The sequence below is a fragment of the Haliotis cracherodii genome, unplaced genomic scaffold (genome assembly GCF_022045235.1).
Source record: "Haliotis cracherodii isolate W230 unplaced genomic scaffold, xgHalCrac1.p SCAF_13, whole genome shotgun sequence".
Lineage (NCBI taxonomy): Eukaryota > Metazoa > Mollusca > Gastropoda > Lepetellida > Haliotidae > Haliotis > Haliotis cracherodii.
Genome location: NW_027266268.1, coordinates 1,728,757 through 1,755,257, shown reverse-complemented (window position 1 = coordinate 1,755,257; position 26,501 = coordinate 1,728,757). Strand labels below are relative to the sequence as shown.

The 26,501-nt window shown below is 40.8% G+C and overlaps 1 protein-coding gene across 3 annotated transcripts in view; it reads left to right on the top strand.

Moving 5' to 3' along the window:
• Positions 1-2,550: 2,550 nt before the first annotated feature.
• LOC139459489 (protein zer-1 homolog) overlaps positions 2,551-26,501 on the top strand; it is a 42,695-nt gene continuing 18,744 nt past the window's right edge. The window contains exons 1-10 of one of the 3 annotated variants that reach the window (XM_071240937.1): positions 2,551-2,622; positions 5,274-6,081; positions 8,530-8,736; positions 9,343-9,454; positions 12,976-13,119; positions 20,688-20,746; positions 22,793-22,855; positions 23,170-23,224; positions 24,935-24,988; positions 25,832-25,993. In XM_071240937.1, coding sequence (XP_071097038.1) covers positions 5,279-6,081; positions 8,530-8,736; positions 9,343-9,454; positions 12,976-13,119; positions 20,688-20,746; positions 22,793-22,855; positions 23,170-23,224; positions 24,935-24,988; positions 25,832-25,993 — 1,659 coding nt within the window. In that variant the 5' untranslated portion in view covers positions 2,551-2,622; positions 5,274-5,278. The other 2 variants (XM_071240939.1, XM_071240938.1) reach the window with 2 other exon arrangements.

The window sequence follows — 26,501 nt, the reverse complement described above, 5'->3', positions numbered from 1 at the left end:
AAATCAAAACAGTGGAAATAGAACTTTCCCGTCGACTTACTGTAAATGTACCAGTGCACCTCTTCAGTTATACAAATTACATTTTTTAGTATATCAAGTATTGCACTCAATTTGTTTTATTCATCAAAATGAATAAGAAATACTGACAAAAAACAATATTCCCCAGATTCGATCGACACATGCTTATCCTTAACTCTTTGAACTTTGGTTTTTTAAATAATATAGACAGATAGAAAGCAGAATGAGTGGTGACAGAACTGAAAGTCCATCAGCGTGCTGTTTGATTTATTTCTTAGTCACGTGACACGGCCCGCGTGTCTTTCCTAAAGTTGTATTTGAGCAAGGTGATTAAGTTGCTTTTTTTAATATTTCCGCACAAGACTCAGCTTTGTTCATCATTTTCGGATAAATATTTCTCTCTTCTAATGAAAACGAGCAAAAGTATAATGAGATGCCATCTTGTACGCTCTATAACGGGGAATTGGCGATGTCGCCAGTATATGTGATCTGGTTTCTGAGACTTAAAGAATTGGCTTGGTCTTGGATTTTTTTTATGCCGTTTGATATACAGAACAGTGATATCTGAGGATTCGCCAGGTGCGCGTTAGTCACAAACGATTAATGAGTTATTCCTCTCGCTTTGCATTATATAATCAATGGGTTCATCTTTTTTTAAACATTGTGACCACAGGATGTTAAACTGTTAACTTTATTTCTTCAAGAATTGTAAAAAGTTTTAAAATATAGCCCGTGCCATATGTACACCGTTGCTGGACGATTATCCTGATAATTCTATATGAATAGAGCATTCTTCGCATCTTTATTGTATAATTTTGAGACAAGATGATGAGAAATAATTATATAATAATAGAACAAAAACCTACTTGATTATGTAAAGTTGAAGTTTCAATATCGATATTTGTGTTGGAATAACAAAACACCATGCAAATGTACTGTCCTTACCCACAGCTAATTCTCACCAAGATACCTTAGTTACAAGAAATGAGTGCTAAACATAGCGGAGTTATTTTCTTTGAAGCCTGTAACCTCTCTGTCGCCTTTTGACGTCATTGAGGTAAATCAGTCTTCATCATTTACGGCAGGGTATTTTTGCGTTGAATTTATGTCGTTATACATACGCATATAACTCCATTTGATATATATTTATGTCCTTCCAATATTTGGCGGTATGTTGTTCGCTCACAGTTTCGGTAAAGCTGCTAAATATAAAATATCGTCGCTCAGTACTTTTATCGGTGTTTGCTAAAACGCGGAGAATTTTCATGTTTTTCAACGCAGAATAAATTCTCGGACAAAGCGTAGCAGTGTCTTTTTTCAAACTGGTTTAATATTTACAGTCAGATTTACGCCATCAAATAGGAAATTTAATATTCTCCACCTCTGCGTAATTTTATAGCCGGAGGTAGATTTAGTGCCGCATGAGCGCAATTCTCGCACAGCCTTCACTTTTCCGATCTAAGGCAAATGTCCGTCAGAAAAAAACTCGGCATCCAATGATTACCGTAGTACGGTATAACGTGCGTGTGTCCCTGTGATGACGGTCTTAGACTTAGACTTAGCTAAGGTTTTGCTAAGACCGTTTCAAGATCTAGTCTTAGACCGAATCTTAGCTAAGCAAAATCTTAAAAACTTAAGACAAAATTTGTGCTAAGCAGAATTTGAGCTAAGACCGCTTTCATGATCCGGGGTTTCTGAGTTTTAAATTTCGTCAAAAAGGTCATTCAAGACAGGAACAGAGCAGCCACTCTGATTTTACTTCATTTACAATTTTCTCATCATTAATAATTAAATGTGTCCGTTAAAAGGAACCCTGGCTTCATATAATCTATTAATTAGTGTAATGTATGATTTAAGATTTGAAACAGTGAATCTTTGACATCAATCCCTCTGATAATTTTCTTAGACGAGGCTAGTAACATCCTGCTCTCACTGTCGATGTTGTTTGGAAATAGCTCATACTATTCTGTTATATATGTGAGATACAAATTAAGAGACAAATTACAGGCCTAATCATAAAACAAAAAACAAAAAAACACAAATGTTTTCACTTCTGTTAATAAGTAATTACTTATGTAACCGCATCAAAATAACAAGAACCTAACAAGTAATAAATACAACATTCACTGAAGTTTTGCTATTCGTTCTTGAATCTACTCTCTTAACCATGTTCACAGTTTGGGCATGTATTTCTGGTTCTCCCGCCTGTACTATCTTAGCAGTTTCCCCATTTATTCGGATGGAGATTATATTGATAGAATAATGAAACCTTATTCCGTTAGAAAAGATCTGTTGAAGAAAGAGCTTTGTGGTTCCTGTGTGCCTCTAGACATAATACAGTCAGATACAGTCTTCTGATAACGACCCCAACAGCTATTTCGTATCTTAGATGGAACATAACATACGTGAATATGTTTATCTTGATTGAATATATTTTCCGTTTTAACACAGGCCCATTTCGGACCTGGTCCGTTTTGAGTGCCATCGCTATTACCTCCCCGTCCGACCTCGACCTTCATCAACTTCCGGCTATTGGCATACGACAACACAGACCTTTATGTCCTTGTGTCAAATGGATTTTAGCTGATGTTCATCAATTACTAGGTATCAGGATAAAGTGTACCACTCTCATATCTTTCATACACGCCTGCCTCTGTGATGATAAAAGACGTAATTGTAATACTATCCTAATATTTGGTATTTTCTTAATCCTTACGTTAAAACTTGCTCGGTCAGTCATTAACTTTGTGACAAGTACCAAAGTGCTGTAAGAATTAATCCAGAAACATAAACATATCCGCACGATAATCACACATTCTCCGACAGTAGCAGACATTCGTTCCGTAAAAAATAAATCAAGGAACAATTGATTATTTAAGTTGTAGAGCCTAGTCGAATGGTGTTTTCTGTACCTAAAATCGTTTTATGATGCTAATTCATGACCCCCAACAGTGTCATGTTTTGTAAGTTATACTTAGCCTAGTGTCATGTTTTGTGCGCTGTACTTAGCCTATAAGAGTCTGGTGCAGAGGATTAAACAAGTTCATAAAATGTTGTTCAGTCTCCCGGTTAATCTACAACACAATTTTTCACAAGGATTTTGGGAGCACCTTTAGAATACAGTACCACAACTTCTTGTGAGGATGATCTCTGCCGAAGGTCACATGTCTCAAAGACAAGCAACCAGTTTTTGTCAGAATCCGTCTGATGCGAACTCGCGACCTTCGAATTGTTTGCCAGACAGCTAACCGATTGAGCTACATTCACAATGTAAAACAAAGTGCAAATTTACCTAGTCATGCCTATGACATTACTGAACTGAACCAAAGGGTTGAATAGGTGACGGACACTTACGAAGGTTAAAGGTGGGCATGGTGTCTCGTGAATTTAGTCTACGGACACTTACAAATGATCACACTCCCCCCATTGCGTAATCTACAAGATACCAAGTGGTGAGGAATGAGCCAATATGGCACAAACTGATAACAGCTCCAGGCGTCAGACGTCGAACATGCGGGTACGCATGAATGACATGGTATTTAATAATTCGTTGGGGGATTTTTGTGACAGAAACGTATGGTAGGGAACACTGTAAGGATGATGTGGATAATAGTATGGAACGAGGGAGGCATGAGCATGGCTAGTGACAACACAAGGGTAAGTTTGCTTTCGAATCAGTACTGAAAAAATGTAGCAGGTGAAAGTGGCTGGTTTGAATGTTCCAGGTCAGTTTCCAGTAGCCAAAATATTCAACACAAAACCATTTCATCCTTTTTTCTCGATGGTTTTGTGTGAAGAATATTAGAAGCCACTATATAATCTATAATAGCCACTAAACGGGTACCTAACCCTAATGATCGTAAAGGGGTGATTGGTTGTAAAGGGGATTCAAGGGCTGAGCAACAAAATACTACAAATTACGTCATAGGGTGTTGTCACATGTTTGAAAAGTTTGTGGTACTGTATTCTAAAGGTAGGCCTGATTTTGTTGTTGGTTTGCTAATGTAGTTCTGAAATCATATTTTGGAGAAATATACTGAAAAACATGTATGGGGAGTCAGATGCAAAAATACATATGATGATTTGAACATGTGCAATACAATATTTACCTAAGGTACGTTCTTGTAGAACCTGTGCCAAATTTGGTCCTAGTGTCAACAGCTCTGGTTTGTAATAGATCTCAGAAGATTTTATCCAAGCTTTTCATTCAATGATGCAACAACAGCAAGGAATATTATGTTCCTTTATCATGTTTATGTCAGAAGGCCATGTTTTCAATTTAAAAAATTCTTGACAAAAAGGGGCCACTGGTGACCCAGTCGTCTAAGGCGCCACGATTTGCTGTGCAGAGTTGCGTCCCTTGGGCATTCCAGAAACCTATGATTGTGGGTTTGAATCCCGGTTGACCTGATTATGTTTCTAGGTTTGTCAGCACCATACCTGTGCTCGTGGGTATCACCGAAGTGGTAAACGTCTGAGACCTGCATCACTTGGGGCTTTCCTCCCATATTAAGCTGACACGCCACGATATAACTGGAATACTGTTAAAAGTGGTGTTAAACCCAACTCACTCACTCACTCTTGACAAAAATGAATTGACTATTACTAAGTCAAGATCTTCAAATGTGTTCTTGTCATCAGTCACAGATCAACTTCTTAATACCACTCGGCATGTTAAAAGATTTTGGAATATTTGGTGTGGAATAAAATAAAAAATGCTTGGTTGTTTTGAGTTTCTACCCAGCAATGGCCATGTTGCCCATCCCCACCACCACCCTCTCCGCGGTTTATAAAGCATATATGTTGTGTGTATAATTCTGCAATAGTGTCTCTAAAAATGCTTTTCAGAATTCTAATCAATTTTGTTATTTAAATATTTCTGCTAGCTTATGACACAGCTAGTTTAAGTGTGCAATGGTACATTTCTACTGGAACATTCTGCTGTTTCCACCAAAATACCTAGTCTTTTTTCATGCTTGAGTAGAGGCCATAAAATTGTCACGCTATGGTATTCGAACCACATACCTTCTGATCCAAGGTCAGGCACCTTGTCCATGTGACTATTGGGGTCCTTCTACATACTCCCCAGTCAACAAAAGTCATGTAGCGGAAAGCATAGTATTTTGCTCAAATTTAACTTGAACGTGCTCAGCTAGACTCTGACCTGGGACCAGATTTTGTGTCAGTCACTGCAATGATGTTTGAAGCTAGGCTTCTACTTGATTTAAGTGCAACAGATGTCTTCTGGTTTACAGGCAGGATGGAGAGTTGGCCTCGCAACATGCCGGCCTCACTGGAGGACCTGTGTGTCCAGTACTGTGTGGAGCACCTGGAGACCTTCACACACCACACCACAACCACAGATCACACCACAATGTGTACCCTCTTCCCAGGAGTGTCCCTGCCTAAAACAATCTGTGATAAGATATTTGACTTTTACATGGAGCATGTGGATCATGTACATTGCAATGCAGATGGCTTCCTCAACATATTCAGTAACACTCGAGGGACACAACTCAGTCGGGTAACTTTAGCAAATTCTAATGTGACTGACTGTGGACTAGGTCTAGTGAAAGATCAACCTATTGCTGAACTCGACCTGTCTTGTTGTACAAGACTTTCCTCTGACTGCATCCCATTCATCAATGCAATGGGGAAAACCCTACGATCACTACGGTTAGAAAGCATCACATATATGTTTGAGGGCGTTAGAGATGGAGATTCTATTTTTGCTACACAGAGTGAAGCAGATTCTGATGGGGAACCGTCAGCAAATGTTGAGAAAAATGATGACCCAATATTGAAGTGTCCACACCTCCGTAAATTGTGCATGAGAGATTTCCAGTTGGAAGAGAACTGGCATGATGGAACCTTACAGCTACATGATATATTCCGCTGGTGTAAGCTGCTGACTCACTTGGACCTCACTCAGTGTAATGTTGCAACAGAAACCTTCCCCCACTTCCAGTGCTTACAGCACCTGATGTCACTCAGCCTTGCGGATGTCTACATCCACGACTTGGATGCAGTTATTGACAATTTGTGCCAACTCAAACAGCTGAAGTAAGTACAGAAATGTCATTATCATCAGTAGGACCAATTAAATTTATGGGCCTGGGAAAGTTCCAGGACAGAATAGGCCCTCAGTAATTCCTGTTTGAGAGAGTGTGTTTGTGTGTTCAATGTCTGTTGCATATCTCCATCATGATGTCATCACACCTGTGTTGTATATCTCCATGATGATGTCATCATACTTGTGTTGTATCTCTCAATCATGATGTCATCACACCTGTGTTGTATATCTCCATCATGATGTCATCACACCTGTGTTGTATATCTCCATCATGATGTCATCACACCTGTGTGTATATCTCCATCATGATTTCATCACACTTGTGTTGTATGTATCCATCATAATGTCATTACACTTGTGTTGTATATATCCATCATGATGTCATCACACCTGTGTTGTATATCTCCACCATGATGTCATCACACTTGTGTTGTATATATCCATCATGATGTCATCACACCTGTGTTGTATATCTCCACCATGATGTCATCACACTTGTGTTGTATCTCTCCATCATGATGTCATCACACCTGTGTTGTATATCTCCATCATGATGTCATCTCACTTGTGTTGTATATCTCCATCATGATGTCATCACACTTGTGTTGTATATCTCCACCATGATGTCATCACACTTGTGTTGTATATCTCCACCATGTTGTCATCACACTTGTGTTGTATATCTCCACCATGATGTCATCACACTTGTGTTGTATCTCTCCATCATGATGTCACCACACTTGTGTTGTATATATCCATCATGATGTCATCACACCTGTGTTGTATATCTCCATCATGATGTCATCACACTTGTGTTGTATATCTCCACCATGATGTCATCACACTTGTGTTGTATATCTCCATCATGATGTCACCACACCTGTGTTGTATATCTCCATCATGATGTCATGACAGTTGTGTTGTTTATCTCCATCATGGTGTCATCACACTTGTGTTGTATGTCTCCATCATGATGTCATCACACTTGTGTTGTATATCTCCATCATGATGTCATCACACCTTTGTTATATATCTTCATCATGATGTCATCACACTTGTGTTGTATATCTCCATCATGATGTGATCACACCTGTGTTGTATATCTCCATCATGATGTAATCACACTTGTGTTATATATCTCCATCCTGATGTCATCACACTTGTGCTGTATATCTCCATCATAATGTCATCACACCTGTGTTGTATATCTCCACCATGATGTCATCACACCTGTGTTGTATATCTCCATCATGATGTCATCACACTTGTGTTGTATATCTCCATCATGATGTCATCACACTTGTGTTATATATCTCCATCATGATGTCATCACACTTGTGTTGTATATCTCCATCATGATGTCATCACACTTGTGCTGTATATCTCCATCATGATGTCACGACACCTGTGTTGTATATATCCATCGTGATGTCATCACAGTTGCGTTGTATATCTCCATCATGATGTCATCACACCTGTGTTGGATATCTCCATCATGATGTCATCACACCTGTGTTGTATATCTCCATCATGATGTCATCACACTTGTGTTGTATATCTCCATCATGATGTCATCACACTTGTGCTGTATATCTCCATCATGATGTCACGACACCTTTGTTGTATATCTCCATCATGATGTCATCACAGTTGTGTTGTATATCTCCATCATGATGTCATCACACTTGTGTTGTATATCTCCATGATGATGTCATCACACTTGTGTTGTATATCTCCATCATGATGTCATCACACCTTTGTTGTATATCTCCATCATGATGTCATCACACCTGTGTTGTATATCTCCATGATGATGTCATCACACTTGTGTTGTATCTCTCAATCATGATGTGATCACACCTGTGTTGTATATCTCCATCATGATGTCATCACACCTGTGTTGTATATCTCCATCGTGATGTCATCACACTTGTGTTGTATATCTCCATCGTGATGTCATCACACTTGTGTTGTGTATCTCCATCATGATATCATCACACCTTTGTTGTGTATCTCCATCATGGTGTCATCACACCTGTGCTGTATCTCTCCATCATGATGTCATCACACCTGTGTTGTATATCTCCATCATGATGTCATCACACCTGTGTTGTATATCTCCATCATGGTGTCATCAGACTTGCGTTGTATATCTCCATCATGATGTCATCACACTTGTGTTGTATATCTCCACCATGATGTCATCACACTTGTGTTGTATATCTCCATCATGATGTCATCACACTTGTGTTGTATATCTCCATCATGAAGCCATCACACTTGTGTTGTATTTCTCCATCATGATGTCATCACACCTTTGTTGTATATCTCCATCATGATGTCATCACACCTGTGTTGTATCTCTCCATGATACACCTGAAATAAGTTTTCATCTTTACCATACTTAGAGTCATAATTAATTGTATATGTTGTTTTAGACACCTGGATATATCTCAAGGCCAGTGTGAGACTCCTGTGATGTACCCCCGCCCCGAACAGTATCTCCAGCAGTTAGTTGCCGGCCTCCCTCGTCTCACATCACTTGACATCTCAGGCACCAACTTGGCTGGGTTTGAGAAGGCTGAGATCCAGTCATTCAGACCGAGCAGGAACCACCCCGGGGAGGACACACAACACATGGACAGGTTAATACACATTTCGTACCTGAACACATTTAGGTGTCAAATCAAATAACTGGTTTACAAAGGATAAGACTTGACTAATAATTTATGTCAGAAAGATTTGGGCTCGCACATACATTTGTCAATTTGTAATATGAGGAGCTAATAACATATTGTTAATTTTTGGTTCACCAAATATTCAAAAACCTTTTTGTGGCTATTACTCAGCCATTTGTTTCAGAGTGAAAAAAAATGTATACAGTTGTAAAAAGTTAAGGGAACTCATATTTCATGAAGCCGTGAATGAAGAAAAGTCTCAACTATTGCTGGCTGACTGTAAACTTACGGCTGCAATTAGTGTGACCAAATAATGCAAGCGAAGTATGTGGTGGTGATGTTGCATGTGCCATGCCAAGACGTGAGCTCGGCAGAAAAATGGCAGTTGGTCAGTGTGGTGTAATGACTGTGAAAACTGTAGTCAGTGGTCATGAGTTGAACTTGCAGCAGGTGGTGTAGAGTCCATTATATGTTGCAGCAGGTGGAGTAGAGTCAATGATATGTTGCAGCTGGTGATGTAGAGTCATGTCATATGTTGCAGCTGGTGTTGTAGAGTCATGTCATATGTTGCAGCAGTGCCGATACGTGTAGTATCCCCGGACTAGAGGGACGGACTCTGGAGTTTCTTGGTCTCTTTGGATGTGCCCATGATGCCTGCTACAGAAAAAATATACCTGCCAAACGGGTGAGTAGTGGTCTGTCTTAGATTTCTGTTTCCTCCCAGGGTTTAAGTGATCTCATGTCATTTAAGGATGTCCATCATCTGTATTTCTTACACTTTTACATTTTTTTTGGTCTAATTTCCAAAGCTGATCAAATGGTTGACAGCCATCCTTTTTAGCACACCTTACAGAAAGTCAAGTGAGCTAATGTTGTGCCTGTTTGTCCTGAGGAGAAAGTCATCCATCATAAACATCTTCTCCTCTGAAACCACTGGAGCAATAAAACTGAAAATCATGAAAACTTGCAGCAATCATGACATCCTAATTTGTGTCCGATTTTCAGTATGGCTGGCATGGGATTACTGAGCCATGGTAGAACAATAAATAATGAAAATTTGGTACAAGTGTAGTTTGTAACAGAACTCAAAATATATGTTCTGTTTTTTTGTGATATTTTAAATTTTGATTAATTTGACCTTTGCACTGATATTTCTCTCAGCAATAGGGGACATGGACAGATCAGACGTCCAAGCCACAATTTGCTGGGCAGAGTTAAGTCCCTTTGGCATGCCAGGAACCTATGATTGTGGGTTTGAAATCCTGGTTCACCCGGGTTATGTTTCTAGGTTTGTTGGCACCATACCCATGCTCATGGATTTCACCAAACAGTCTACAACTGATTCCTGCATCTTTTCGATCTTTCCTCCAATATTAAGCTGACACTCCATGATAAAGCTGGAATACTGTTCAAAGTGGTGTCACACCCAACTCACTCACTCACTCATACAGCAGTGTTCTAGCTACATGATGGTCGTCTGTAATTAATCAAGTCTGGACCAGACATTTCAGTGATCGACATCATGAGCTTTGATCTATGTAATTAGGATATGATGACATGCATGAACTAAATCAGTGAGCCTGACCACCCAAGCAGTGTAACAGTGTAGACTATTGCAGTAGTCCAGTCACATGTATATGCTTGTCAGGAGCCTTGTCCTCATTAGAATTGACTACTGCAATAGTCTACACTGTTACATATGCTTATCAGGAGTCCTGTGCTCACTAGAATTGACTATTGCAATAGTCTACACTGTTACATATGCTTGTCAGAAGTCCTGTGCTCACTAGACTGGACTACTGCAATAGTCTACACTGTTACATATGCTCGTCAGACGTCTTGTGCTCACTAGACTTGACTACTGCAATAGTCTACACTGTTACATATGCTTGTCAGAAGTCCTGTGCTCACTAGACTTGACTATTGCAATAGTCTACACTGTTACATATGCTCGTCAGACGTCTTGTGCTCACTAGACTTGACTACTGCAATAGTCTACACTGTAACATCTCAATGTAGCAGTTAACAGACTACATCCTACTCAGAACATGGCATCAAGGATTGTGTCAAGAACCAAACAGTCAGCACAGTTAACACCTGTATTAATCAATCTGCACTGGGTCCCATTAGAAATTCAGGACAAGATCCTGACCTAAACGTACCACTGCTACAACCAGTCAGCACCTTCCTGCTTATCTGACCTTATCCAGGTAGATCAACCTGTGGATCACTCCGTTCTGCTGAGAAACATCTCCTTTGTATACCTAGGACTTAACTGACAAGGTCTGGGCAGAGGTCATGTGCCTACAATGCTGCAGCTCTATGGAACCATCTCACATCACATGTGAAAGAGGGGCGGTCGGGTAGCCTAGTGGTTAAAGCGTTCACTCGTCACGCCGAGGACCCGGGTTCGATTCGCGACATGGGTACAATGTGTGAAGCCCATTTCTGGTGTCCCCCGTTGTGATATTGCTGGAATATTGCCAAAAGCAGCGTAAAACCATACTCACTCACTCACTTACTCACATGTGAAAGAAGCAGAAACTTGAACCATTTTCCAGTCCCATCTCAAGACATTCCTGTTCAGACTCGTCTGACAAATCTAGCATATTCACCTAGTGATTGGGGGCGGTCGGGTAGCCTAGTGGTTAAAGCGTTCGCTCGTCACGCCGAAGACCCGGGTTCGATTCGCGACATGGGTACAATGTGTGAAGCCCATTTCTGGTGTCCCCTGTCGTGATATTGCTGGAATATTGCCAAAAGCAGCGTATAACCATACTCACTCACTCACTCACTCACCTAGTTATTGGAGTTAGGAGCATAACAAATGTTGTTGTTGTTATTATTATTATTATTATTATTATTATTATTAAAATGTTCCGAATTTGGTGACATTTCTCTTTCTTCATCTTCCCGAAGCAAGCGTTTCCACTAGCCTATATCAAAGTCTAGTATCTACCCTTGCAACACCAAGGCCTCCTTCCTTGGCGCGACCCTGGCATCACCTTACGTAGATCACGAATTGTGCCCCGTGTAATGAAAATGCAATATCCAATCAGATTGCTGTTCTTATCTCGCTTAGTTTCACAACAATCTAGTTGACCTAGTCATCCCTGACACAAAAACATTCGTTGGGGGGTTTAAAAGATGAAAAAGACGTGTCAACAAAGACAGGCAGTGGTAAATCACGTTCAGGACAGGTGTTGTGTAGGGTGATCATGCAGTGTGTGGATGCTGGTGTTACAGGTGAACCAGGACAGGTGGTGTGTAGGGTGATCATGCAGTGTGTGGATGCTGGTGTTACAGGTGAGCCAGGACAGGTGTTGTGTAGGGTGATCATGCAGTGTGTGGATGCTGGTGTTACAGGTGAACCAGGACAGGTGTTGTGTAGGGTGATCATGCAGTGTGCAGATGCTGGTGTTACAGGTGAACCAGGACAGGTGTTGTGTAGGGTGATCATGCAGTGTGTGGATGCTGGTGTTACAGGTGAGCCAGGACAGGTGTTGTGTAGGGTGATCATGCAGTGTGTGGATGCTGGTGTTACAGGTGAACCAGGACAGGTGTTGTGTAGGGTGATCATGCAGTGTGCAGATGCTGGTGTTACAGGTGAACCAGGACAGGTGTTGTGTAGGGTGATCATGCAGTGTGCAGATGCTGGTGTTACAGGTGAACCAGGACAGGTGTTGTGTAGGGTGATCATGCAGTGTGTGGATGCTGGTGTTACAGGTGAGCCAGGACAGGTGTTGTGTAGGGTGATCATGCAGTGTGTGGATGCTGGTGTTATAGGTGAACCAGGACAGGTGTTGTGTAGGGTGATCATGCAGTGTGTGGATGCTGGTGTTACAGGTGAGCCAGGACAGGTGTTGTGTAGGGTGATCATGCAGTGTGTGGATGCTGGTGTTACAGGTGAACCAGGACAGGTGTTGTGTAGGGTGATCATGCAGTGTGTGGATGCTGGTGTTACAGGTGAGCCAGGACAGGTGTTGTGTAGGGTGATCATGCAGTGTGTGGATGCTGGTGTTACAGGTGAGCCAGGACAGGTGTTGTGTAGGGTGATCATGCAGTGTGTGGATGCTGGTGTTACAGGTGAACCAGGACAGGTGTTGTGTAGGGTGATCATGCAGTGTGTGGATGCTGGTGTTACAGGTGAACCAGGACAGGTGTTGTGTAGGGTGATCATGCAGTGTGCAGATGCTGGTGTTGCAGGTGAGCGGTGAGAGTGATGAGGAGCAGGTTCTACTGTCCCTGCAGGTGTACCAGGACAGATGTGGTCTGCTCATCAAGGCGCTAAACAGTCTCTTCCATCTCTTCCGTAATTTTGCTGTCAACAGACAGTGTGCAGTTCTTGAGGTAAGGTGACCCAGAGGCACAGGTATATGTAATGCCACATTCCTATGTGTTCTTATGTACATTGCATAGTTATGTTTGTGATATGTTAGGGATATATACTGACATACTTTGAAAACACATCTGATTTTTGTAATTTTGGTCAAAATGGCCTCAAAAATCATATCAAGTTGTGTATTTAGGCATGAGATAATCAAATGCAACAATGTTGTCGTTCAAATCTCATTTGTGTTTTGAGTTGGACCTTTACACAAAAGTAGCTCTTGTCTGATGCTTGAGTTAAATTTGATTATGTGTGAACAGAAGGAAACAGTTGTTCTTGGTTGGGTTGGTATAGCTCGTCCAAATACACTCGATTAATATGGAAGTGCTCGCCCAAACGCACCTGTTGCTCATGTTCTTTTTTTGTGGTAAATCTCGTGCGTGTCATGCTGATGAGACGGACCACTACGTTGAACGGGGTAACATGTGGAAGTTGACATTTTATTCGTTGTGGGACGAAGACGTCCTCAGAGCTCCAGTCAGGAGATTGCCTTTGCTAATACTAGAATTAACTTCCATTATCCACTTTATAACAGAAAGTGGTCAATTATTCACTTTTGATGAATATATAGAAACATTACATTTTGGGGCGATTTGGTTAGTGTGGCAATGAAGGTTTGTGTTTCTGTCTTCTGTTTCTGTTTAATTAAAATGCCCGACATGATATTTTTGACTTGTTGTTTATTTAACGGGGAATAACGTGCCTCATTCCCATATGGTAGCAGAGCGTGGTTTCAAAAGGTAAGTCAAATAAATTATGTCGTATCTGCAGGAGGGAGGCTCTGTAAAGAGCAATGAGTCTCTGGCCCAAGAAACAGAAGGGTCTCTGTTAAAACTGGAGAATATTTTGAAACTAAAACAACAAAAAGCAAATGTTAAATCAACCTTTACAAAAGCGAAAAACAAGCTGTACAGCTTACTAGAATCTTCTGACCAACCATCTCGAATAGACATACGAGATGGTATAGATAAAGTAAATGAAAGTCTGGTGAAAGCAATCGATGTTATGACACAACTCACTCTGGCTTTTGCAAAGAATCAACAAGGTGAAAATGTCGCTAAAACTGAACGAGAGATTAGTCACCTTGAGGATGAAACTAATGCTGTAGTTGAACAGGCACAATTTCACTTAGATAATAGGTCAGATGTGACTTCCTTGTCAAGTAAGGGACGCAATAGATTGTATAGACCTGAACAGGCTGCGGGAAGTGAGCCATGTATTCAGAAAGACATTGGGCATGGTGTTCATAGCATACCACATGAACACACACATGCTTATAAAGCAGAGTCACACAGTTATGCAATAGGCACTGATCTATGGAAACAACTCAAGCGTGTTTCTATCCCAGTATTTTCTGGAGATGTTAAATGCTATGAAAGTTGGAAGGCTGCATTTCTGACATGCATAGACCAAGCACCAGCAACTGCTGAATACAAGCTATTACAGCTAAGGCAGTATCTTTCTGGTGAGGCTTTGAAAACAGTACAAGCTTTGGGGCATAGTGCTATAGCTTATGACATTGCATTAGAGCGCCTAGAAAGGAAGTATGGTGGTAGGAGGCGTCAAGTAGCGTTACAGTTAGAAGAAGTGACAAATTTGAAGCCTATTCGCCAAGGGAATGCTAGAGATGTTCAAAGATTTGCTGATGTCTTGGACATTGCAGTCGTTAGTCTGAAAGAAGCAGATAGAATAGAAGAGCTTGGTAATGGGTTATTTTATGCCACTTTACAAAAGAAAATGACTGAGTCAATGATCGCACAATACCAAAGATGGCTTCATGACAGAGATAGGCAAGAGTCTGTCGAGACTCTAAGAGAATGGGTACTTCAGGAAGCTGAATACCAAACGATAGCAGCGGAAACAATACATGGTGTTTCTGATAAAAACAAAAGACTAGAGTTCAAAAGAAAAGAATCGTGCTCATTTGTTGGTGAGCTGAATAGAAAGTCAAAGAGGGAGGTCATATGCAAGGTTTGTGGTGAACAGCATGTGTTATGGAAATGCAATGTGTTCAAGAATATGAATGTTTCTGAGAGATGGAACACTGCTAAGAAAATGAAAGTATGCTTTCGCTGTCTTGGTGGTAATCATCGTGGCTCACAATGTAGATATGCATATCGCTGTGGGATCAATGGGTGTACGAAAACCCACAATAGACTCTTACATGAGAACATACCCAGAATTGACATTGCACAAGGCAATCTGGATTTTGCAGAAAATAGTTTAGTTGTGGAGAAGGATACTCAGGTAGGTTCTCAAACAAAAGGTCATGACCAGGGCTTTTCTGAAAGAGCACATGCAACTATGCCATTGGAATTTGACCATCCATTCACAGCACTTCGGACAGTTCCAGTAGTGCTGAAGAATGGAACTAAAAGGATCCGTGTCAACGCATTATTGGATGATGCAAGTACCAAGTCATACATTAATGCTGATGTAGCTTCAGAATTAGGGATGCAGGGGTCAATAGAGAAAATATCTGTAAGTGTCTTGAATGGTAAGAAAGAAACATTTGAGACCAAGCCAGTGGTATTTGGAATTGAGAGTGAAGATGGTAGGGTGGATATGGAAATGACAGCACTGACTACTACTAGGGTCACGGGCGACTTGCAAGTGATTGATTGGCAAAAATGTAGACACAGATGGAGTCACTTGAAGAACATAAGCTTTCCAAGTATTGGGCGACGTCCAATTATCGATCTCCTGATAGGTATTGATCATGTGCAATTACATCAGTCATTCGAAGATGTTTGTGGAGATGTAGGCGATCCTATTGCAAGGAGAACGCCTCTTGGGTGGACATGCATAGGCAATGTAAGCAGTCAGGCAACATCCCAAACACACTGTGCATATACATACCACACATACAGCAAAGACAGTGAATTGTGCTCATTAGTGAAGTCATTTTGGGAAATTGAAGAGTTGAAGACTCCTCTCACACGCCTTATACCAGATGACGAGCAAGCTCTTCACAAAGCACAGGAGACACTAGTGTATATGAATGGCCAATACCAGATTGGTATTCCTTGGAAGAACGTTCCATCATTACCAAATGACTATGCCATGGCATTTCGTAGGCTGCTTAGCACTGAAAAGAAGTTATCCAAAGACCAGGACACGGCACTAGCCTATGACAATATCATCTTGCAGTATGTTGAAAAAGGCTATATCCATAAAGTAGATCATGAGGAATCGAGGGAAGATGTGTGGTATCTTCCTCATTTCCCGATATTGCGCCCAGATAAGACCACAACAAAGGTCCGTATTGTTTTTGACGCTTCGGCAAAGTATCAGGACACATCATTGAATGATGTAATCAGTCCAGGTCCGAAGCTTCATAGTGAGCTCTTTGATGTGCTGATACGGTTCAGGAGAAAACCAGTAGCTCTCATTTGTGATATAGCAGAGATGTTCTTGCAGATCAAAATATCACCGGAAGATAGACCTTACCACAGATTTCTCTGGAGATCTATGAATACAGATATGCCTCCTGAGGTATACGAGTTCAGTCGTCTTGTATTCGGTAACACCTCTTCTCCTTTCTTGGCTCAGTATGTTACCCAGGAACATGCTAAGGCACATCTGGTAGATCTGCCTATGGCTGCAGAAACTGTCATAAAATCCACATACATGGATGACAGTATGGACTCGGTAGAGAATGTGGATGAAGGTATAGAACTGTACAACCAATTAACTCAGTTATGGTCCAGTGCTTCAATGCATGCTCGGAAATGGTTGTCCAATTCCCTGAATGTCCTTGATAACATTCCTGAAGAAGATAGGGCTTCTGAAATTGATCTTTGTAAAGGCCATTTACCATCAGTGAAAGCACTTGGGTTAATGTGGGTGGCTGAAAAAGATATGTTCACATTCAAAGTTGGTACGTTTCCTGAAGAAGAAACCACTAAAAGAGGTTTTCTCAGGCAAATTGCAAGACTGTTTGATCCTCTTGGATTCATAGGACCATTTATAATCACTGCAAAGATTCTGTTACAAGAAATATGGTTAACAGGACACGATTGGGATGATGAACTGCCTCAGAACCTGCAACAGAAAATAGAAAAATGGTTAGTACAATGGAAAGAAGTACAAGGTGTTCAGGTACCCAGATGTTTGCGCCTTGATGCTGAGGTTTGTTCAGTCTCTATTCATACCTTTGTTGATGCATCACAGGATGCATATGGCACCGTTGTTTACGCCATCTATACTTACATGGACGGAAAGAAGTCAAGCAGGATAGTTGCTGCAAAGAGTCGTGTAGCTCCGTTGAAAGCCTGTAGCATACCACGCCTTGAACTGATGGCAGCTGTACTTGGCCTCAGACTTGTATCTGAAGTGGTCAAAGTCCTTCAGATTGAGATTGAAACGGTTACCTTCTGGTCAGATAGTAGGAATGTCTTGTGTTGGATAAGAAACAATAGTCGTACTTTCAAACCGTTTGTTGGCAACAGAGTTGGAGAAATACACAGCACTACAAATCCATCTCAATGGCGACACGTACCATCTGCAGAAAATCCTGCAGATCACTTAACAAGAGGTCTGTCTGTTTCACAACTCATACACAATGAGTTATGGTGGTCTGGTCCTACGTTTTTGCTCAGAGATGAAACTGAATGGCCATCTGATAAAGCATTTTCCCTTGACATCATCAATGATGATGAAAGAAGAACGAGCAATAAGCAGGTTGCTCTAGTTTCAATACAGAAACCTGACCTTGCGACGTGGAGACTTGATCCTTCCAGATTCTCCAGCTGGAGAAAATTGACACGTGTGAATGCTTGGATTTTCAGATTCTTGCATAACTGTTCCACGTCAGATGATTACAAAATGAAAGGTGAACTGACGGTAGAGGAAATAGCAGATTCTGAGCACAGAATTATTGCTGATGCACAGGCGGAAGCATTTGCAAGTGAATATGCAACTTTGTTGTCAGGTAAGATGTTGGCTTCCAGTTCCAAACTCCTTGCACTTCAGCCACAACTAGATGAAAATGGGGTCATGAGATTGAGTGGACGCTTAGGCGATGCTGAATGTTTGCCACTTGGAGCACGATTTCCCATAATTCTACCTCGTAGAAGTTGGGTGACAAAGCTCATCATAAAACAGTATCACGAAGATGGTAAACATGTTCTGGGCACAAACCAAACATTGGCTGCAGTGTCATCTAAATACTGGATTATCTCAGCACGAGAAGCAATACGTGAATGGGAGAAAGAATGTGCTCGATGTAATAGGGACAAAGCAAAACCTGCCTATCCAATGATGGCTCCGTTACCAAAAATGAGACTTCGAAAATCCTTCCGTGCATTCAGCCAGGCTGCTGTTGACTATGCTGGACCTTTCATAACAGTCCAAGGCAGAGGAAAATCACGTCAGAAACGTTATTTGTGTCTATTCACCTGTTTGACTACAAGAGCTGTTCACCTAGAGATGGCATACAGCTTGGACACCAGCGCATTCCTAAATGCGTTTTACCGAATGGTAAATCGAAGAGGTCTACCACAAGATGTCATATCTGACAATGGAACAAACTTCGTTGGTGCCGTCAAAGAACTCAAGGAACTTCTTCACATGCTGGATCAAGATGCTGTTCGGCGTTCCATGGCCAATCGAGGAGTGAAATGGCACTTCAACCCTCCATACTCGCCGCATTTTGGAGGGGTATTCGAGACGATGATAAAATCGGCTAAGCGTGCTATCTTCGCTATCCTGGGGAATGGTGACGTCACAGATGAGGAACTGGAAACGGCATTCACAGGAGCTGAAGCGCTGATCAACTCGCGCCCTCTGACATATCAGTCGACTCATCCCCAAGATGAGATTCCTCTGACTCCGAATCACTTCCTGCATGGCCAGATTGGAGGAATGTTTGCTCCGGAATCCGTAGACACAACCGATTATCACCCAAGGAAGCGCTGGAGACGTATTCAGGAACTGATGAGGCACTTTTGGAAGCGTTGGATGAAGGAATGGCTCCCAGGTCTGAACCCAAGACGGAAATGGCGAACTCCAAGCAGAGACCTGTGTATCGATGATGTTGTGCTGGTGATATCTCCTGACACTCCACGGGGACAGTGGCCACTTGGTAGAATTGTCAAGACATACCCAGGAAGAGATGGACATGTGCGTGTCGTGGATGTACGCATCGGACAATCAGTGATTACTAGAGCAGCAAACAAGATTTGTCCACTGGAGTGGTCAACTGTGAACTGTGATTCGGATATTGTGACTTTGGATATTGTGACTTCGGAGAATGTGACTTCGGAGAATGTGACTTCGGAGAATGTGACTTTGGATAATGTGACTTCGTGAACTGACGTCGTGAACAGTGACATCGTGAAACTGAAATGTGTTGTAAACTGTGACTCCTGAACTGTGACATTGTAAAATGTGATATGAGCATTCATGGATATTCAAGGACTAATGGATTGTTATAATTTCAATCATTTTGTAAGTATGGTACAGTTTTATTTCAATTCATTGCAAAAGCTAAAAGTGTTAGTATTGTGTTGATATTGTGTTGATATTGTATGTATTGTGTTGCCAGGAATCTGTCAAGGAGGGGGGTATGAACAGAAGGAAACAGTTGTTCTTGGTTGGGTTGGTATAGCTCGTCCAAATACACTCGATTAATATGGAAGTGCTCGCCCAAACGCACCTGTTGCTCATGTTCTTTTTTTGTGGTAAATCTCGTGCGTGTCATGCTGATGAGACGGACCACTACGTTGAACGGGGTAACATGTGGAAGTTGACATTTTATTCGTTGTGGGACGAAGACGTCCTCAGAGCTCCAGTCAGGAGATTGCCTTTGCTAATACTAGAATTAACTTCCATTATCCACTTTATAACAGAAAGTGGTCAATTATTCACTTTTGATGAATATATAGAAACATTACATTTTGGGGCGATTTGGTTAGTGTGGCAATGAAGGTTTGTGTTTCTGTCTTCTGTTTCTGTTTAATTAAAATGCCCGACATGATATTTTTGACTTGTTGTTTATTTAACGGGGAATAACGTGCCTCATTCCCAATGTGTTTTCATTGTGTCTCAGTCAGTCTATCACGATTGTTTATGAGGATCTGCTTATCATGTTAATAGTTGACTACCACCAGATTTTGTTTCCTCAACTGTGGTAGCCTAGTGGTTAAAGCGTTTGCTCGTCACACCGATGACCTGGGTTTGATTCCCATGGGTACAATGTGTGAAGCCCATTTCTGGTGTCCCCTGCCATGATATTGCTGGAATAATGCTAAAAGCAGTGTAATGCCATAATCACTCACTCACTCCTCAACTGTGAACTTACAACATATATGTTGAAACCTCATACCTAATGTGCCTCAGAATATATATTAAAAGGTGTCAAACTTCAATATGAATTAGATCATCACCTTATTTGCCGAAGTTTTGAATTATGACATGACAGGTGGTGGCCATCCCAAACAGACATGGAGTCATTTGATCAGTTACTACAAATATTACTGGCTCTTATTCATGTCCATATGATCGATGGAAGAATGTGATGTTTCAGGCCATCTTGGCTGGAATGAAGCGCCACCTGTGGGACAAACAGGTGCAGATTGTTGGCAGGTAAGGTGCATATCTTTACCTCACCAGCACCGAATACTCTGAAACGACAAAGCTCAGAGAGCTGGAAGTTTGTGATGGCCCAGTGTAAATTACATAGGGTGTTCCTCCCCTGTTGTGCATAAGTAGTGTTCATGGGTATACAAGTCACCTGGTCCCTGACTGGGTCAGTCTGGATGTGTCTGGATGTGTCTGGATATATATATATAACCAGACTGACCCAGTCAGGGACCAGGTGACATTTACATATTTATCAAGACAAGTAATCATCAGGAAACACTAAGTTGAATTTGTCCTCGGGTATCAAGCAGAGCATGAGCATGACACTTCCCTCATAATAATAAATATGTTGAGTAATTGCCTCACCCTGGGTGTCTGGAGCCATTTGGCAGTTAGATACTGTATATCTGGTATTAGATAGAAGTATGGGAATATGAATGACTAATTCTGGGATAATTCCCTTTCAAATGATATACTTATTGCTGTCTTGATGGGTTTTACCATCTTGATGAATGTTTATGCCTGTGTGATAAGTGACCTTGTTGTTTCAGTGCATCACTGTGTGATAAGTGACTTTGTTGTTTCAGTTCATCACTGTGTGATAAGTGACTTTGTTGTTTCAGTTCATCACTGTGTGATAAGTGACTTTGTTGTTTCAGTTCATCACTGTGTGATAAGTGACTTTGTTGTTTCAGTGCATCACTGTGTGATAAGTGACTGTTGTTTCAGTGCATCACTGTGTGAGAAGTGAATATGTTGTTGCAGTGCATCACTGTATGATAAGTGGCTGTTGTTTCAGTTCATCACTGTGTGATAAGTGACTGTTGTTTCAGTGCATCACTGTGTGATAAGTGACTGTGTTGTTTCAGTGCATCATTGTGTGATAAGTGTAAGTGACTATGTCGTTGCAGTGCATCACTGTGTGATAAGTGACTGTGTTGTTTCAGTGCTTCACTGTGTGAGAAGTGAATATGTTGTTGCAGTGCATCACTGTATGATAAGTGGCTGTTGTTTCAGTGCATCACTGTGTGATAAGTGACTGTGTTGTTTCAGTGCATCACTGTGTGATAAGTGACTATGTCGTTGCAGTGCATCACTGTGTGATAAGTGACTGTGTTTTTTCAGTGCATCACTGTGTGATAAGTGACTGTTGTTTCAGTGCATCACTGTGTGATAAGTGACTGTGTTGTTTCAGTGCATCACTGTGTGATAAGTGGCTGTTGTTGCAGTGCATCACTGTGTGACAAGTGACTGTGTTGTTTCAGTGCATCACTGTGTGATAAGTGGCTGTGTTGTTTCAGTGCATCATTGTGTGACAAGTTACTGTGTTGTTTCAGTTCATTACTGTGAGACAAGTGACTGTGTTGTTTCAGTGCATCACTGTGTGATAAGTGACTATGTCGTTGCAGTGTTTCATTGTGTGATAAGTGACTGTGTTGTTGCAGTGCATCACTGTGTGACAAGTGACTGTGTTGTTTCAGTGCTTCACTGTGTGAGAAGTGAATATGTTGTTGCAGTGCATCACTGTATGATAAGTGGCTGTTGTTTCAGTGCATCACTGTGTGATAAGTGACTATGTCGTTGCAGTGCATCACTGTGTGATAAGTGACATTGTTGTTTCAGTGCATCACTGTGTGATAAGTGACTGTGTTGTTTCAGTGCATCACTGTGTGATAAGTGACTGTGTTGTTTCAGTGCATCACTGTGTGATAAGTGACTGTGTTGTTTCAGTGCATCACTGTGTGACAAGTGACTGTTGTTTCAGTGCATCAGTGTGATAAGTGACTGTGTTGTTTCAGTGCATCATTGTGTGACAAGTTACTGTGTTGTTTCAGTTCATTACTGTGAGACAAGTGACTGTGTTGTTTCAGTGCATCACTGTGTGACAAGTGACTGTGTTGTTTCAGTGCATCACTGTGTGATAAGTGGCTGTTGTTGCAGTGCATCACTGTGTGATAAGTGACTATGTCGTTGCAGTGTTTCACTGTGTGATAAGTGACTGTGTTGTTGCAGTGCATCACTGTGTGACAAGTTACTGTGTTGTTTCAGTGCATCACTGTTCTATATTGCCAAGGGGGAGCAGAAGGACTACATCACCCAGAAACAGAGGAGGTGAGTCACTGACACCTGGTAGTGGCCAAACATACCAACCAACAAACACACTGTCCTGAATTGTTCAGAATCACAACTTCATTGAGGAAAATATCCCAAATGCCAGACTAGAAAAGTCACAAGTCTCGTCATAGAATGAATGCTGGAACATGTCTCCTGGTTCTATTTTCACAGTGTGTCCTTATATGAAGTTAAACTGAATGGAACAAAGATTATATCTTTAGATAAGATTTACCACTTGTGCTTGGGATATGCAAACACCAAGAGAACGTATATGTATTGTACAGTAGGCTGACATTAGGGATGTTTTTCAGGAAGATTATCAGCCTTCTTCTGCGTGCAATGGAGACATACCCCACAGAACAAACTGTGAGTACCAAGAAGAACTCAAGCCTTGTGCTTATCGCATCACAGTAAGTTTATTAGTTAAATAATAATAAAGGGTTATGCCATCATCATTCCTCATATCCAAACACAAAAGAAGTTGCAGTTTCACATTCTTAAATTTCAGTTTGATGTTCATAATGCTACCTTATGTATACATTATGATACATTCAAACACTATGTTACTCAGTTGCGGTGATGTATCTGATATATTCTTAAAAGATGTACATATGTGTAGATGTACATATATCTGATTTATTCATACTGCACCTTGTTCAGATATTGAGATATATCTGATATATTCATCATTGTTCATACTGCACCTTGTTCAGATATTGAAATGTAACTGATATATTCATACTGCACCTTGTTCAGATATTGAGATATATCTGATATATTCATCATTGTTCATACTGCACCTTGTTCAGATATTGAAATGTAACTGATATATTCATACTGCACCTTGTTCAGATATTGAGCATGTTGAGGTACGTCTGATATATTCATACTGCACCTTGTTCAGCTATAAAGATATATCTGATATATTCATACTGCACCTTGTTCAGATATTGAGATATATCTGATATATTAATACTGCACCTTTTTTAGATATTGAGATATATCTGATATATTCATACTGCACCTTGTTCAGATATTGAGATATATCTGATATATTAATACTGCACCTTTTTTAGATATTGAGATATATCTGATATATTCATACTGCACCTTGTTCAGATATTGAGATATATCTGATATATTAATACTGCACCTTTTTTAGATATTGAGATATATCTGATATATTCATACTGCACCTTGTTCAGATATTGAGATATATCTGATATATTAATACTGCACCTTTTTTAGATATTGAGATATATCTGATATATTCATACTGCACCTTGTTCAGATATTGAGATATATCTGATATATTAATACTGCACCTTTTTTAGATATTGAGATATATCTGATATATTCATACTGCACCTTGTTCAGATATTGAGATATATCTGATATATTAATACTGCACCTTTTTTAGATATCGAGATATGTCTGATATATTCTTACTGCACCTTGTTTAGATATTGAGATATATCTGATATATTCATACTGCACCTTGTTCAGATATTGAGATATATCTGATATATTAATACTGCACCTTTTTAGATATTGAGATATGTCTGATATATTCTTACTGCACCTTGTTCATGTTGTTTAGATATTGAGATATATCTGATATATTCATACTGCACCTTGTTCAAATATTGAGATATGTCTGATATATTCATACTGCACCTTGTTCAGATATTGAGATATATCTGATATATTCTTACTGCACCTTGTTCAAATATTGAGATATATCTGATATATTCTTACTGCACCTTGTTGAGATATTGAGATATATCTGATATATTCATACTGCACCTTGTTTAGATATTGAGATATATCTGATATATTCATACTGCACCTTGTTCAGATATTGAGATATGTCTGATATATTCTTAGTTCACCTTGTTCAAATATTGAGATATGTCTGATATATTCTTACTGCACCTTGTTCAGATATTGAGATATATCTGATATATTAATACTGCACCTTGTTCAAATATTGAGATATGTCTGATTTATTTCTTCACTATGTTTTGCACATATCCAGGCATATCTGATAAACTCATACACTATGTTGTTGCACAGATGTTGAGAAATGGATGCCTGACTCTGTCAATCTTCAACATCCCTCATGATGTGGTGAGTACTGTCATGCATACCTCTCACACGGGTAAAGCCCTGGCAAATGTTCAGATGGCAATACTGTAATGCATACCTCTCACACAGGGGTAAAGCCCTGGCAAATGTTCAGATGGCAATACTGTAATGCATACCTCTCACACGGGTAAAGCCCTGGCAAATGTTCAGATGGCAATACTGTAATGCATACCTCTCACACAGGGGTAAAGCCCTGGCAAATGTTCAGGTGGCAATACTGTAATGCATACCTCTCACACAGGGGTAAAGCCCTGGCAAATGTTCAGATGACAATACTGTAATGCATACCTCTCACACAGGGGTAAAGCCCTGGCAAATGTTCAGATGACAATATTGTCATGCATGCCTCTCACACAGGGGTAAAGCCCTGGCAAATGTTCAGATGGCAATACTGTAATGCATACCTCTCACACAGGGGTAAAGCCCTGGCAAATGTTCAGATGGCAATACTGTAATGCATACCTCTCACACAGGGGTAAAGCCCTGGCAAATGTTCAGATGGCCATACTGTAATGCATACCTCTCACACAGGGGTAAAGCCCTGGCAAATGTTCAGATGGCCATACTGTAATGCATACCTCTCACACAGGGGTAAAGCCCTGGCAAATGTTCAGATGGCAATACTGTAATGCATACCTCTCACACAGGGGTAAAGCCCTGGCAAATGTTCAGATGGCAGTACTGTTATGCGTGACAGGTATACAATGGAGGAGATATGATTCTCCACTTTGACATTTGACATGACTTGGTGGATAGATTTTTATTTTGTAGAGTATGTAACAAGATCATGACTTTTGCGGTGGTATTGTTGTTTCTGCACACCAGATGTACTGCTATGAGAAGCTGGTTAACTTTCTACTGCGGATGTTAGAGCGAGCTCAACGAGATGACTACAGTCATCGCATTGGTATCTTCCTCCTCAACTGCTTGGCATGTCAAGTTGATGGCAGAGAGAAAGAGATTGTGGGCAGTCTAGGAGCTATAGAGGTAGGGAAATCCATTTGATGGCAGAGTGAAAGAGATTGTGGGCAGTCTAGGTGCTATAGAGGTAGGGAAGTCAAGTGGATGGCAGAGTGAAAGAGATTGTGGGCAGTCTAGGAGCTATAGAGGTAGGGAAGTCAAGTGGATGGCAGAGAGAAAGAGATTGTGGGCAGTCTAGGAGCTATACAGGTAGGGAAGTCCATTTGATGGCAGAGTGAAAGAGATTGTGGGCAGTCTAGGAACTATACAGGTAGGGAAGTCAAGTGGATGGCAGAGAGAAATAGATTGTGGGCAGTCTAGGTGCTACAGAGGTAGGGAAGTCAAGTGGATGGCAGAGAGAAATAGATTGTGGGCAGTCTAGGTGCTACAGAGGTAGGGAAGTCAAGTGGATTGCTGAGTGAAAGAGATTGGGGGCAGCTTGTGCTACAGAGATAGGGAAGTCAAGTGGATGACAGAGAGAAAGAGATTGTGGGCGGTTTGTGCTACAGAGGTAGGGAAGTCAAGTGGATGGCAG